The sequence below is a fragment of the Lepidochelys olivacea genome, assembly GCF_965140295.1.
Source record: "Lepidochelys olivacea isolate rLepOli2 genome assembly, chromosome: 1".
Taxonomy (NCBI): domain Eukaryota; kingdom Metazoa; phylum Chordata; order Testudines; family Cheloniidae; genus Lepidochelys; species Lepidochelys olivacea.
In genome coordinates this window covers 292,003,057-292,019,652 of record NC_140411.1, presented here as the reverse complement: position 1 = coordinate 292,019,652, position 16,596 = coordinate 292,003,057, and the positions used below count along the sequence as shown (strand labels likewise).

Here is a 16,596-nt window from a genome sequence, read left to right as displayed (position 1 = left end):
CTGAATGTTTTAGTGTTGTGAGGCTACTCCTAAAACAAGCATTAAAATAGTCATGTGTACTCTGGTAATTTCTTACTGCAAACAATACCCTTTTAGCAGCTTTACATTCCTTGTACAGATAAGTATGCTAGCAGTATATGTGATATGTGTTCTAATATTTTGCTGTTTTGTACGGACAGCCCAATATTTATTGTTTTTAATTGTTGTAGTATTACTAGGTTAGCAGCTGAACTGTGCAAATCTTGTGCAAATTAATTTATCTGTTACTGAATTGCTACACAACCTGAAATGTAAATTTTGGTGTAATTATTATTGTTGATTCTTAACCATAACCCTCCCTTTGGCTTTTTTTTAAATAAAATTCTAAAATGTACATTATTTAAAGTAGAATAGTTACTGGAATTATGATAAATAACCCCATTAAAGCATTATAATGTTGCACACCAAAGCAATAGTTAGATCGTCTCAGCAATTCCATTGTAGATTTTTTTCCCCAAATGTATAAGAATATATATACTGTATATTTGCCCATGGTCTTCCAGTAAAAAACTAGACACACAAATTGCATATAGAATCTTTGCCTGGACTTAATTCTTAGCTCTGCCTTCTTTACTTCTAATTTAGTTTAACGTGAAACTAAAGGACTATTTTATAAGAAGAAAAAGAAAGGTTGCATATTTTGAGTGACAGAGTTTTTTATTTGTTTGTGGTTTTGTAACTTAATCTGTTTTTATATTAAATTTTGAAATAAATTGGTTCATATTTGAGATTCATTTTTCTAAAAATATTGTACCCACCAAATAATGATTTTTGAAGGTACCTTTCGGTTATGAAAAAAGTTTATTTTTTCAAGCATAAGCAGTAACTATTTTTAACCATATATGGTTCATGTCCTCAATGCATATTTGAGGACTCCTTCAGAGTCCTTAATCTCCACTGGGGGTAAATAGTATCCTATTTTTGAAATGCCAAAATGCAGAGCCCAGCAAACAGTAACCATTCTCTTGGATCTGATCCTTTCAACACCAGCAGACGTTGCATAGGGCATGAACAATGCTCCTCCATCTCTCTCTCTCTCATGCTGTTTGCTGGAATGGCTACCTTTTTGTGTTTTTATAACTTAACTTTTTTACAAGACTGTGTTAAGCCTGTGGAGGACAGAGACTGTTTTTTGTTTGGTCCCTACCCTTACACCTATCCAGTTTGGGTGACCCTACCAGGAGTTAAAACTCCTGCCAGCAAAGCACTCAGGGTCTCATTGAAACACACATGCCTTCCCACCACATAAAATCCTCAGGGAAGGAATTCTTTTGGATAATCAGTGGTTTGAAAAATAGTCAAATTAAACTTAAACTTTACTGATCTAGAATCCATGTATGGTCAAATACTTCCTGTTCCCTCCCACTGATTATTTTTTTAAACAGTCATATTTAATATAAAACAAAAACCGCTATATTTAGCTAACGCCATGGTTGTGATTCAAGCACCAAAGGCAAGACATTTTAGAAATACAGGTTCTGATCCTGCACACAGACCCATATGGTTGCTTACTCTTATTCAGAATCCCACTGAAGAGAACTTGGGGATCAGGCCCAAATATCTTACCCTCCCTTTCGGACTGTATCGCAAATTGAGGGGTAGGTCCTAACTGGCACCGAAAATAGGCATAATGGATCCCCACACAGGAGAACACATGCTTCTAAAGCTGCATTAATGTGTATCTGTATTCTGGCTGAGACCCAACCCTGTACACAAGCTCCTTAAACAACTTAGTCCTGCTAAGGGTAGGAATACACTGTACAGGTAGCTGTCAGTGGTAGTAATTCCCAGGTCAGGAAGTAGACAGTATACCATCCCGTGCTATCCAGTTGGTGGCTCTTACTGCAGACAGCCTGTGGAGCAATGTTTCTGACACCTCAGAGGAGCCAGAATAGGGGCCACTAACTTCCTTTCCCTGACCTTTCAGGCCTGGCCATATGAGCAAGCATCTGCAAGAATTTGGCCCCAGAGTATATAAAATTCACTCCAGCTACTCATGGAAAAATAAGCTAAATTAATGCACAAGCTTCATTTTTATACCATGATAATTAATGTTAATTGTATATTTAAAAGGAAATTCATTGTTTAACTCATTTTGCTTCAGGAGTCTAAAATAACTGCATGAAATGAGGTTTCATGTGTTTTAAGATAACCACATGCAAAGAGATAAATTGAGGATAACATTTCAGCCATCACTTAGAATTTATTTGATTTGATGATTTGCATAAGAACCTTAATATTACTTTGTTAGCCTCCTGGCAAAAGTGGGGAGACAGTTTTTGTTTGGAAGGGGTTGTTTTAATAAATACTATGAGTCAATCTTGAATTATCAATAAAACCCATTTTCACATGTGATCTAACTTCTGTCTCTTTCAGTTTGTGATTATATTCTTTTTGCTTTTGCCAGGATTCAGGACAAGTCATTCCCCTCATAGTGGAAAGCTGTATCAGATTTATCAATTTATATGGTAAGCTCTGAAACATGTTATGTCACTTCATTAGCACCCTGGCTATTTTGCATAAAGTATATTTTGCATTATAATTTTACACCCTCATGTTTGTCATTTACTTGTTAAAAAATAGATTAATTCTTTAGCACATGATCTCATTGCTCATCTTTTCTTCCCCTGCTCTTCAGGTCTTCAGCATCAGGGAATTTTCAGAGTGTCTGGTTCCCAGGTGGAAGTCAATGATATTAAAAATTCATTTGAGAGAGGTAATTGAATTTTCATCCCTATGGGCAACCTGAGATCCAGCTCTTGAAAAAAAAAATCTGTTAAAATTTAATAATTTTCTTGGATATTTAAGCAATTTTATGTACTGTATTCACTGTACTTCAAGCTTTACCTAACTGTATATTTACTTGCCCAGTATAGTAATGACTCTTTCAGCATTTTCACTTTATTCTGCCGCTAGGCACATAAGATTATATTTTACTATACGAGTACACAAGATTTGTGACCCTTGCACTGTCTGTAAAATGTTTTATTTTACCAGTGGTGAACTGCAAAGGATGACTTGTTTGTCTTTCCTGTTTTTATTATCTTTAAGATTCCCAAAAGAACCAAAAATATTAAATGGATGATCAGACAATATTTAACACTATTTGAGACCACTGTTACTGGGTCTTGCAGAATATGAGTGCTGGACTTTCTGGTCCTTCTGCCAAAGTGACATCACAGTCAATACAAGCATAGGTTGAAAGAGTCGTTCCATTTTAAACCTCTATTTTCATTCCTAAGGCAATTTTATCCCAGAGGATAATTTTCTGAGAAAGATGTGAGACAATGAACAGAGGTTTTAAATGTGTTTGTCTTTCAACCTACATTAAATCTATGACTGTTGTGATGTCACTTATTGTGGCAGAGGAACCAGGATCTGAAGGAGCTAGCAATTCTCAGATTGTGTTAAACCATAGTGTTAATTACATTTTTCTAAAAAAAAAAAAAAAAAAAACACAGCTAAGTCATCTCTGAGATTTTTACAAACCGTTTTTTAATTTCTAGCATAACCTTTGCAGATCACCTTTTAATAAGAGGAACCCTTGGAGAACAATCTGTCTTGTGACTAACAGCAAGAAGAAAGAGTAGATGATATTTTCACTCTCCAATATGAACTGCATACCTTGTAAAATCAGATATGATACTTGAGCAGATATGTGCAGTAACTGTTTTTATATGATAAATGTTGCAGCACCCTTATATCTGAGGACATTAATGGATTGTTACTGTCTATCTTTAAAGTCTGCCTTATTAAAATGGAAATTGTTTAGCTACAGAAATGTTCTCGAAGTCATATAATATCATTAAAGCTAAAAATGTTTTAGCATCCAGTTTAGTCTTTTAAATGATGCAGTATTTTGTTGTGACTTTTAGTGGTTTTGATTCTGTACATTGTACTCATACAACTGCATTATGCACATCTTGCTGAGTTTTGGTGAATGCCTTTTCAATCCAAAGAGAGATGTGCAGCTCAAATAAATCTCTGTTTTATATGTTCTATATAAGCTGCCTAGGAATAGTCCTAAAAGTCCTATTTCACTAAGAATGATCGCATTCTTTATTTCACTAATTGCAAATCATAATCTGTCCCAAAATATTCATTCTGAACTTCATGATCTATGGGATCACTGGGTTACATAATTTAAAGAAAGATTTATTTCAGGCTGGGTTTGGTTTTTTTTTTTTTTTTTCCAGTTTAATCATGGGGCGGGATTTCTAAACCGATGTTTATTATTTTACTACCGTGCAACATCCCACACAGTCAAATCAAATCTTCATTTGTTTATATGAAATACTGTTAAGCAAGAATGCCTGTGTATGTTTCATTTACTCTATTTATTTTTAAGGTGAAAATCCTTTGGCAGATGACCAAAGTAACCATGACATTAACTCAGTTGCTGGAGTACTGAAGCTCTATTTCCGAGGGCTGGAAAATCCTGTCTTTCCTAAGGAAAGATTTAATGATCTTATTTCCTGTGTCAGTAAGTAAAAATTCATATTTCATTCTCTGTAGAATTACATGTTCATAAATACAGTAGCTACCTAGAAAAAAAATGATTTCACTGATTTTTCTGAAACAATTTGTTTGCCATCTACAACAATCTGTGTCGATTATTAGTCATACTTGCAGCTGTGATTGCTCCCTTTTCCCAGAAGGATCAATGTACAGTGTAAGTCTTTGTTTTCAGTACAGCAGGAAGACAATCTTTCTTAGTATATGAAATATTTAAATTTACATACACTGCCATTTTCTTCTAATCTTTAGGGCAGAACAAGGGAATGATGACATCAGTGTGCCAAGAGAGTGCATTACTTCTAGCAATGGTTTCACTCTCTGCAGAAGTCTCATGCAAATGGTGGTGAATAACTATTTAATGACCCAACAGTGTCTGATTCTGAGCACCACCTGTGAGATGCTTAGTGCTCTCAATTTCCATTTGCTTTTTGGGGAGTTGGGATACCTCAGCCCTTTGCAGGATTAGGAGCATAATAGTTCTCATTCCAGGTGATGTTCTTGCCACTGTACACTAGGTAAAGAGAGGAAAGCAGTATAAAAGGGCTCAAAAAGCCTCCGAACCTGCTGATGAAAAATTCCCTCAGCACAGGGAACTGAGACAGATAGCTGCAGCTGTCGTCAGAGGACTTCTTCACAACCCCCAGCATGAAGAGAATGCCATCACAGGGCTGGAGTGGGAGGAAGTGGGACCGCAGCACCTAATGCTGCAAAACGTCTGGGCAGTACTGTTGCCCACAGGCAGGCAGGGGCAGGTTACTGTAATTTATGCAACCTTTGATTGCTGTCCGAGTTACACTGGGATACCCTATGGCCCTGGGACAGCCCAGGATCAACAGGGCACAAAACATGGCTTTGTGAGTTCCATAGTTAAGTTCCAGCTCTTGTGGAAAGCTTTCCTCCCCTGAGCCTCACTCTGTTGGCTGGCTGTCCCAGCTGAACGTAAGTGTTATGAAGGGGGAGAAGCAATCTCCTAGGTAGCTACGTTCAATCCCATTGGAGGTTTTAATTAGGACAGGCACTTTGAACTCTACTATCTGCTCAGTGGGGAGCCAGCCCAACATGCAGAGCTCCAGGGTGGTGTGTTTAGGTGCCCTGTGTTGCTCAGCAAATGGGCAGTTGTGCTTTGTACTATGTGGAGCTCAGTGTGTGGTTTCATTTCTAGATAGGATAAATGGCAGTAATCTAGCATGGAGGTTATTAATGAGCGGATCACTGTGATCTCTCGGTCACTCAGGAGAGGGTGCAGAATTTTGGTCATGCTGAGATGGAGGTGGGCACATTTTTTCCACCATGACTATTTGAGTCTCCAGCAGCACTGTGGGCCCCAAAACTTCAGACTAATTTAACAATCTGAGGACAGATTCCCCCAACAGAAGAAGATGTGAGAGAAGACAAGTTCTATAAAGCATTTCAACCTTTCTACCAGCGTTACTTCAGTCTTGTCTGGGTTCACCTTTAACCAGCTGCTCCTCATCCAAGAGCAAATGTCATGGAGTCAAAAATTTTAAGGTCAGAAGAGGGACCATTCTGATCATCTAGTCTGATTTCCTTCATGGGGCATAAAAGTTAACCCAGTAATTCCTGTATTGAGTCCAATAGCTTCTGGTTGAACTAAATAATAGATATGAGAAAAACATCTAATGTTGATTTAAAGACATCAAATAATGGAGAATTTACTACATCACTTAATAAACTGCTCAAATGGTTAATTGCCCTCATTGTTAAAAATTTGCACTTTATTTTCAATCTAATTTTTCTCATTTCAACTTCTATCCTTTGGATCTTGTTATGCCTTCATTATTTTGATTAAGCATTAAGACAGCTGGGAGATAGTGGTGTTTACATGTAGACCTGGGTAAGTCCACCTACTGCTGGCACTTCAACTTATATCATCTCACCAGATCTCCCAATGGCTTTAAATAGATTTGAATACTATGGAGGAAGAAGATTGAGCCTTATAGCTCAAATGAGGGCTTTGGAGATGGAAGAACAGTTGTCCCAAACAACCTGTTAGGTTCTTTCCAAGAAGAGGGGCCTGAAATGTTTAAAGTTCCTTTCCCGCCTTCAGTTTCTCAGACGCAGGACAGGTATATTTGGTGATTGATGGTAGAGTTCTGGCAGAATGAGTATAGATATGCATCCCTTGTCAATAGAAAGGTCAGCTCCAAAGCAACACCATTTTGTGGCCTACAGCTTCACTGAGGGGGAACCAGGTTCATGTGGCACTGGAGACTGGCCTATCTTATCAGTCAGCTTATTTGAGAAAAGTGAGTCTGGGCATTGGGTGATAGTTTGTGGGGCTTCTAGCATCAACCAATGATTTCTTTAGTCTGACTACTATATGTCTTATGGTAGGCAGTAAATTATCTTACTGAAAGGAAGTGTTGACAATCTCTGTTATAGTAGGGCTCCCAGAAGTTCCCTGTTGTCTCTTTGTATCCAGGAAGAGCAGATATCAGAGTCACAGATGGTAACCCTGAATGATGTCACTCCTTTCCTTGGAAAGGGCGTCTTGTGTTTCTGTTCCTGCTCTTGGCTAGTTCCTCTTGTGGTTTATGAGGCCATCTTGGATGTAGGTGACCTTCTTTGTGACAATTACTCACAAAAAGAGGTATTGTGTATTAGGGTTGAGTAGAGCCAGTCTGTATTTCCAAAATGATTTGTAGCCCAAAAAAGTTCTGCTGGGATTCACTTTTCTGCCTCAGTGGCAAAGAAGAGAGAGGCTCTGTTTGCCTTTGTTATGGCAGTGCCATAGGTTTGTAGAAATTCTGTGTGTGCCACTGACTACTTTCAGTTATTTCTTTCACAAGTCAGCTGACTGTCTGCATAGGTGGGGGGATTGAGAGAGGGTGCTTTGATACTAGAATGTCTTTAGCCGTGTTCTAGAAGTGGCTGTAGGACCTAGCTAATTCATCTACTCCTTGGCTGCTTGGTTGGGTAGAGTTTTCTATAAGTAAGTTTTGGCAGGATCCAAGAGTTTTTCTGGGTAGATCATGGTGGTTTCATCTTGTTTTGGAATAAGGAAAGTTCTTATTCCTGTCTGGAGCAGCAAGTGGTCTGATCAAGTTAAGGGGATGGTTCTTGCATTTATATTCACAGCCAGCCCTAGGATCCAGTCCAGGGATAGTCAGCTGTGAACCTACATCTGTAGCTTACCTGTGAAAAACCTAAGGTGGAGAGTTTGGATATCTTTCTTAAAATATTTATAAAACACTTATGTGTGTGTTTGTTTTTAAACACAGTTACTGAGTATCAGTGAAACATTTGGTTTGTATGAAATTCATGGTCTGTTGACTACTTCATCCTTAAAATATTACCTGCATTAAAATGTTTGCCCATCACAATATTTATATATTTGCTTATTTTTGACTTGTTTCTGTTTTCTGCTATGATAAGGTAGAAATGAGTATAGTAGTTCATATGAAATATTATTTGATTTCCAAGCAAAATCCTATTTATTCACACACTATTAAAGCCTAGCTTTTTAATCCAAGGCAATGTCAATTCATGTCCCGAACCAACCCATATTGGTGTTTGTATGCTCAAAAATAGGTGCGAGAACAAAGGAAACCAAAGCAGACTCTAAGCCTTAAACTAAGATTGAAGTAAGCTAAAAAGAGTTTAAGGAATTAAAAGCATTACTTGCATTTTTAGAGAGTCATCATAGAAGAAACATAGTGTAAAGCTCAGTGCAGATGTTTCAGCCCTCCAGAGAACTATTGCACTGAACAAGGCTGTGGATGACTTAAATGTTTGTACTGAACTTTGTACTTTTGTTTCTTCTCTGATGTCTTGAGAGCACCTCAGCAGCAGTATTTTTAATTCCTTTTGTTGATGTGAGTTTTCAGACCCTCTTCAGGGTTTTAATTTTGTCTCTACACTTGTATACTTAGGTTGTGTGCTGCTTTCCAAAGTATAATCTTTTATACAAGAAGACACTCACTGATTTTAGAACTTACTATACCCCACCTGAATTTTGATGGAACCCAGATATCATATATTTACAAAATCCTAGTCCAGTCCCAAATGCAGTTTTTACTGTTGTTTTTTAACCTTAGACATCATATAATCTGCAATGGGACAGACAGTTCGGGCAAAACCCTGCTCCCAGTTTGGATTGTAAATCCTTCAAGGCAGGTATAATCTCTTTTCTGTGTCTGTACCGCCCCAGCACATTGGGGCCTCCATCCAGGTTGAGGCCTTCAGGCACTATAATAATAATATAAATATGCATCATTATTACTAGAGGCAATGGGAGTTTTGCTAATTATTTTTAACAGGAGCAGGCACAGGCCCTTTTCCCGTAAGAGAATAGAAATTGTTAGGACTTGTTGAGATCACTATATAGCATGTAGGTTCTGGAAAGCTTTTATTTCTTAATGAAGCTTGCAAATGCTCCAGTTCTTATTAAATAGAGTTTGTGATAGTACAGTATGAAAATGAATATATCCATTTTCACTTGGTCTCCTTCCAAACAGTTCTTGAAGATGAATGCAGATGTATTTTACAGTTCTGTTTACAAAGATTCCTGTGATTCACAACAAAATAGGATATAGAAATGATACATTAAGTTGGCATTCATTTAAAAATATAAAATGGCAAAATGTCACAGATAATATCTGAAAATATAATGTTGCTAGTGAAAGAACCTTGAAAGTGGACTGTTCAGCTGTGGATGTCAAACATATTTGAGGCTACTACCATAAACTGAAGCTTTTCACAATGTAGACACTGAGGGTTTTGTTTTGTTTTGTTTTTGCATTAATGCATACATTTTCAAATGAAATAACATATTGTGATTTAATGCTTTTTCTTTGCAAGTGCTTTGGAAATGGTGCTACAAAAGATTCAGTGCTTTCTGTGCAATTTTCCCCAGATAAATGTATAATAATTATATAGCTAATTTGTTTTGATTTTTGAACAGCTTTGGTTAAATTGGGGGCAAGTTCTGATTGTTCCAGAGCTAGTCTGCAGCAAGTAATAGGGCATAAGGAACTTGTATCATTATGGGCTTCTCTATATCGGAAAGCCATAATTCAACTGCTTCTGCTGCCTGAGCAGAAGGGTGGACACTACTGCTGGTATTCTGAGGGTATTGAATTCAGCCTGTTTCAGTAGATGCTAGTCATACTGAAGGCAATATGAGTGACTCCTTCATACACCAGGGCCAGATTTGGCCACGGAAGCACTGGTGATGAAGTAGAGGGATGGCCAACTGTATCTTGCACTCTCGCCAGTTGCTTTTCCTGATGAATGTAAATTACACTTATTTTGCACACTCACCAACTGCCACATCAGCATAAGTTAAATCACTTTTGTCACTTAGAACCTACAGTAAAACTTGCCTTTAGTGACCACCTCTCAGGAGAGAGAACCTGTCACGAGCTACTACTTGCAGAGGCCACAGAACACCACCACTCTCTGGTGTGCAAACCTTTGAAAAGAGACCACCACTTAAGAGACCACTTTTGCTAACTCCCGTGAGTGGTTGCTCTTGGCAGGTTTTACTGAATTTACACTTATTTTATGACCAGCATACTCCTTATATGAAACTTACACCTCTGTTTTGTCACCATGGAATTTGGCCTAGAAAGGGTAAATATTTGTCGTACATTACTGGGGAGGTTGTGGGAGAGATGGAAATAGAGCCTGACCCCAGTTATTGAGTTATTACCACGTTCTAACCACTAAGTAGTGCTCCATTGCACAATGCTTCTGTGCTCAAATGCAAACATTTGTGGTTTATATACCTGAGCATTTATTGCCTGTTAAATGCTGCACTACTTTGGGATTATTGCTTAAACATCAATTTGCCTGATGTTGTCTTATGTTCTTTAGACAGGATATATTCTTGTCTTCATGTATAATTTAATATTGTGTTATTTGGTTTGGCTTTTTTGTTGTTTTTTCCCCTTCTCTGGTCTACTTTATTCCTTAGATGCAGGTTATTCGTGCATTTCGCTTTAAGCACTGTTTGCAAAAACCTCAAGATAGTTCAACAGGTGATTAAATGTGCTGCCGCGTCTTAAGGAAAAGCAAACGCGCACCCTGGTTCTCAGTATCTCCAAAATGGACAGAGATGACACTGCATTATGAACAGGTTCTAGTGATTTTTGAAATCTGGTGATTTTGAAAATAGAGTTTTGTTTAAAAATTTAAAGCTCTATTACACAGTAAGTGAACTAAGTCAATTGATTAGAAATACACACAAAAACCCAGTGACAGGGTTCAGTACAGCACAGCCTGCCTCACCTCCACTGCATACCTGCCTATAGTATGCAGTCAGCAGTGGCTCCAACCTCTCTGCACTTCTTCCATTAGGTGTTACGGCCTCTGGAAACGACAGTCTCAAAAAGACTATGGTCCCTGAGTTGGTCCTCCCACAGTGCTGCCCTGTCAGAGCTGGTTCAGAGATCTCTGAGTGAGTGCTGAGGCCCTCCTATGCAGCCACTACACATATAGTTTCCCTCTTCCTGAACTCTAGGCTTCCAGGGTGCAAAAGGTCTTGCAAGGCCCTCCACACCATTGTAGATTTCACTCTTGATTTAAATTTAGTTGGCCGCTGCAAAATATGCACCTCTCCACTTGACATCAGTTCCCCTGAGGCTGTTTCAGTTGTGGCCAATATTCGTTCCCTTCTCCAAGCACCTCCCTTCCTTGCCTCCTTCCCCACACATAGAGGATAGATTAATTCCTAATGAGGTTATCCTCGCCAAAGCCAGGCTAATTGCCTGGACTTAAAGGTGGGAGTATTGTCTTGTGATCTTTGACTCCTGGGTCATTCCTCTAATTGTAAGTTCTATTCCCATTTCTGCAACTAACTCTGCATTATTTGGGCAAGTCACATAGGTTGCATACCACAGTTAGTATGTTATATTATAATTTAAATCAGCTTCTGTACCAGATGATTGGAGGATCACTAATATGCTAATTTTTTTTAAAGTCTCCAAAGGCGATCCTGGCAATTACAAGCCAGAAAGCCTAACTTCAGTACCAGTCAAATTGATTGAAACTGTAGTAAAGAATGGAATTATCAGACACACAGATGAACAGGATTTGTTGGGGAAGCGTCAACACGGCTTTTGTAAAGGGAAGTCATGTCTCACCAATCTATTAAAGGTGGTAGGTGGATGTAGTGTACATGGACTTTCAAAACAACTTTGACAAGGTCCCTCAGCAAAGGCTCTTAAGCGAAGTAGGCAGTCATGGGATAAAAGGGAAGGTCCTCTCATGGCTCAATAACTGGTTAAAAGACAGGAAACAAAGGGTAATAATAAGTGGTCAGTTATCGGAATGGAGAAAGGTAAATAGCGGTGTCCCCCAGGGATTTGTACTGGGACCGGTACTGTTCAACATATTAATAATTGATCTAGAAAAAGGGATGAACAGTGAGGTGGCAAAGATTGCAGATGATACAAAATTACTCAAGAGAGTTAAGTCCAAAGCTGACTGCGAAGAGTTACAAAGGGATCTCACAAAACTGGGTGTCTGGGTAACAAAACAGCAGATGAAATTCAGTGTTGAAAAATGCAAAGTAATGCATATTGGGAAACATAATCCCTACTATACATACAAAATTATGGGGATCTAAATTAACTGTTACCACCCAAGAAAGCTATCTTGGAGTCATTGTGAATAGTTCTCTGAAAACATCCGCTCAGTGTGTAGCATTAGTCAAAAAAGCTAACAATGTTAGGAACCATTGTGAAAGAGATTAAGAAGACAGTAAATATCATAATGCCCTATATAAATCCATGTTATGCCCACACCTTGAATACTGCGTGAAGTTCTGGTCACTCCATCTCAGAAAAGATATATTAGAATTGGAAAAGGTACAGCGAAGGGCAACAAAAATGATTTGGGGTATAAACAGCTTCCCTGTGAGGAGAGATTAAAAAGACTTGACTGTTGAAGTTAGAAAAGAGATGACTAAGGAGGGGCTATGAGAGAGGTCTATAAAATCATGAATGGTGTGGAGAAAGTAAATAAGGAAGTGTTGTTTACCCCGTCACATAACACAAGAACTAGGGGTCACTCAATGAAATGAACAGGCAGCAGGTTTAAAACAAACAAAAGGAAGTACTTCACACAACTCACAGTCAATCTGTGGAACTCATAGCCAGGGGATGTTGTGAAGGCCAAAACCATAACTGGGTTCTGTTAGGCAAAAGATTCTTTTCCCCAAGAATCAGACAGGCACAGACAATACTGAAGGGGGTTTATTCACAGTACCGGGAAGACTGACAAGCAGCTTCAAAAATACGGTGCCAGTGGCCAGTTATATACATTCTTTTATCAATTCATTTGCATTTATCTGTACATACAGAGACAGACATTGTTACAAATCAAGAGAGAACCCTAAACAAAGATAAAAATAGGAACAGTACATACATATAGAGGTCATCCTTTTGCATCAAGCATCTAGAAAAGAAGTACTTGTGGCACCTTAGAGACTAACCAATTTATTTGAGCATAAGCTTTCGTGAGCTACAGCTCACTTCATCGGATGCATACTGTGGAAAATACAGAAGATGTTTGTTTTTATACACACAAATCATGAAAAAATGGGTGTTTATCACTACAAAAGGTTTTCTCTCCCCCTACCCCACTCTCCTGCTGGTAATAGCTTATGCAAAGTGATCACTATCCTTACAATGTGTATGATAATCAAGGTGGGCCATTTCCAGCACAAATCCAGATTTTCTCTCCCCTCCACACACACACACACCCCAAAACAAACCCACTCTCCTATTGGTAATAGCTTATCTAAAGTGATCACTCTCCTTACAATGTGTATGATAATCAAGGTGGGCCATTTCCAGCACAAATCCAGGTTTTCTCCCTACCCCCCGCCCCACACAACACACACAAACCCACTCTCCTATTGGTAATACCTTATCTAAAGTGATTACTCTCCTTACAATGTATATGATAATCAAGGTGCTGGAAATGGCCCACCTTGATTATCATACACATTGTAAGGATAGTGATCACTTTGCATAAGCTATTACCAGCAGGAGAGTGGGGTGGGGGGAGAGAAAACCTTTTGTAGTGATAAACACCCATTTTTTCATGATTTGTGTATAAAAACAAACATCTTCTGTATTTTCCACAGTATGTATGCGATGAAGTGAGCTGTAGCTCACGAAAGCTTATGCTCAAATAAATTGGTTAGTCTCTAAGGTGCCATGAGTACTCCTTTTCTTTTTGCGAATACAGACTAACACGGCTGTTACTCTGAAACCTATCAAGCATCTATGGCTGCCTTACGGGGGCAGGAGGCAGGGTCGGGGGGAGGTAGGGATGAGTGCTTACAGATATCTGGTGGGCTGTGAAGGGAAGGTTTATTCTGTTCTAAAATCTGAGTTACTGGGCAGGCATTGACCATATAGGCTTATTAATTGTTTACAGTTGTCAGTGTCTTTGCTTCTCAGCAGTTTCTGTCTTTTTTGCTGGCTGAATTTTAACTCCTTCCTGACAGTTCCAAAAAAGAATTAGATACATTCATGGCTGCATGGGATGGGTGCATCAATTGCTATTAGCCAAAATGGTTGAGGATGCAACACCATGCTTTGGGTGTCCGTAAGCCTCTGGCTGCCAGATGATGGGACTGGATGACTGGGGATGGATCACTTGATGATTACCTGTTCTGTGTATTCCCTTTGAAGAATTTGGCATTGGCCACTGTCGGAAGACAGGATATTGGGCTAAATGGACCATTGTTCTGACCCAGTATGACCATTCTTATGTTCTAAAATAAATGCTTAGGTTATCTTATCTGAAAAATAGGAAAAATACCAATTCACTTCAGAGGAGTGTTGAAATAGGACTAAATTATGGTTCTTGAGAGTCAAAGTAATGAAGATGAAGAAGAGGCCTTCAGCATGCAAGTAGAAGATTCGCTGTACTTGTGTGCAATGGGCTTTACCTCCTTGGCACTGTTATAGCCAGTAATCCTTCCTCACAGTAACTGATCTGCTAGCCTTTGCTATGGCCACACAACAACCCCACCCTTGCAGACGCACCTCCTCTGGAAAAGTAACCTTTAGAGGCAAAGCAACACTGTCTTTCCCCTTGATGGGGTAAGCAACACAGTTATGCAAGGGGGTTCTTGCATCCACTCCTTTTCCCCCATAGAAGCAGCCAGAATTTAGTCCTTGATGTTTGAGATCCTTAGGTAAAAGATTACAATTCTCATCTATCTTTCATTGTAAACTAAAGCAAAACTTGTGAGGGGAATATCAGTGTTTTGGAAATAAACAATGGAGAGCAGCCAAATTCACAGTTGTGCAGTGTTCAGATTTTCAGCAGAGAATTTTTTCGCCACGGAAATGAATGAGAGGTAAGAAAATTGGGACAATTTTACTAGGAATGAGTTAAAATATACGCAGCTAATTACAGCAATGTGTGGTTTGTAATGACTTCTAGTGACTGTTTTACACTGTGTCCTGACAGGTAGCATGTGCTGGAATGTGATAGGACCCATACTATGAAACCTGATGTTCCCTTTTTGCTTACACGGTCTATGCCCTTGGCAGGTAGTTATGAGTAAGGCTATGTTTTAGTCACAGATATTTTTAGTAAAAGTCATGGACAGGTCACAGGCAGTAAACTATATACCACTGACTAAATCTTGCGTGGTCTGGGGAGAGGCAGCCCTGGGGAAGCCATGGGTGCTCGCGGGGGGGTGGGGGTGGAAATTGCTGAGAGAAGCCATGGGTGCTGGGAGGGTGGGTTTTGCAGAGCTGGCAGGCTCCCTGCCTGGCTCCATGCAGCTCCCCGGAATCGGCAACATACATGCCCTTTCCTGGGCGGAGGGACAGCTGGGGGGCTCCATGTCCCAAGCGCTGGCTCTGCAGCTCCCCTTGGTTGGGAATTGCAACCAATGGGAGCTGTGGGGACAGTGCCTGGGGGCGGAGGCAAAGTGCAGAGCCACCTAGCTGCACCTCAGCCTAGGAGCTGAGGGAGGGACATCGTGCCACTTCTGAGGAGCCTCCTGAGGTAAGCACCGCCGGAGCCCTCACCCCCTCCCGCACCCCAAACCCCTGTCCCTGCCCTGAGCTCCCTCTCACACCCAAACTCCTTCTACTGCTGGGGTGTGGGGCAAGGCGGCCCGAGACTGCCCTAGTAGTGCCTGGTGCAGCTGGCCCAGGAGCTGCCCGAGCTGCTCGGGCGGCCTCGGACCAGCCGCACTGGCTGCTGCAGAAGTCATGGTGGTCCTGGAAATTCACGGAATCCGTGACCTTCGTGACAAACCCGTAGCCTTAGTTATGAGCTGCTTGTTCAGCAAATAAAGGTACAATTCCTGAAAACCAACACACCTACGCCCAGAACTGGAATGCTGGGCTACATGCTGCTCTCTTCCATGAGGAGAGGAATACCGCTCACCCCAGGCTGTAGCGCTTCGCTGGTGCTGCTATTGCAGGAGCTTCTGCAGCCCCAACCCATCCCTGCTACAGGAAGTGAGAGGAGAGGATGGAAGAATCTGCTTGTGCACAAGAGATTTCCAGGGACCTAGATTGCATGCAATCAAATCCCTGTTCACCCCAACCCGAATCCCCCTCACACATCCCCGTTCTGCTGGGGAATCTTCCATGGCTGCAGATGTAGGAGCAGTATTTGCCCTGTCGTTTACCAGGCAGAAATATTTATCTTCAAGGAAGTGCTATTGAGGTGCATCACTTTTGTTTGAGAAACCCAAATTCTGCTGCTGTGATGCTCTGCTTGTCATCAGTTTATGATATGAAAATATCAACTGTTAGAAACTGGATTTTTTTCCCTAAGGGGAGAAATATTTAAACACTAATCAACACACATTTTATATCTGAATATGAGTCCTAATTTGTATAAAATAAGCACATGAAAAGACCAAAAATAAACATTGAGAACGCCATCTATAATTAACACTGACCTTTTAGGTAAGTGATTATTTTAAATGTCTTCTGTGAAAAATCTTGTATTCTGTAACAAATGGTTTTTAGCTGTTGGCTTCACCCCCAATTCCTCATTTCACAGGTTCTCAATGTTACCAGTTGTCCA

At 39.9% G+C, this 16,596-nt stretch overlaps 1 protein-coding gene across 3 annotated transcripts in view; it reads left to right on the top strand.

Annotated features, from left to right (window-relative positions):
- SRGAP1 (SLIT-ROBO Rho GTPase activating protein 1) overlaps nucleotides 1-16,596 on the top strand; it is a 233,176-nt gene that overhangs the window by 188,721 nt on the left and 27,859 nt on the right. For all 3 annotated transcript variants that reach the window (XM_084641787.1, XM_084641786.1, XM_084641788.1), the window contains exons 13-15: nucleotides 2,447-2,507; nucleotides 2,678-2,755; nucleotides 4,388-4,522. In XM_084641787.1, coding sequence (XP_084497913.1) covers nucleotides 2,447-2,507; nucleotides 2,678-2,755; nucleotides 4,388-4,522 — 274 coding nt within the window. The remainder of the gene's footprint in view (nucleotides 1-2,446; nucleotides 2,508-2,677; nucleotides 2,756-4,387; nucleotides 4,523-16,596) is intronic.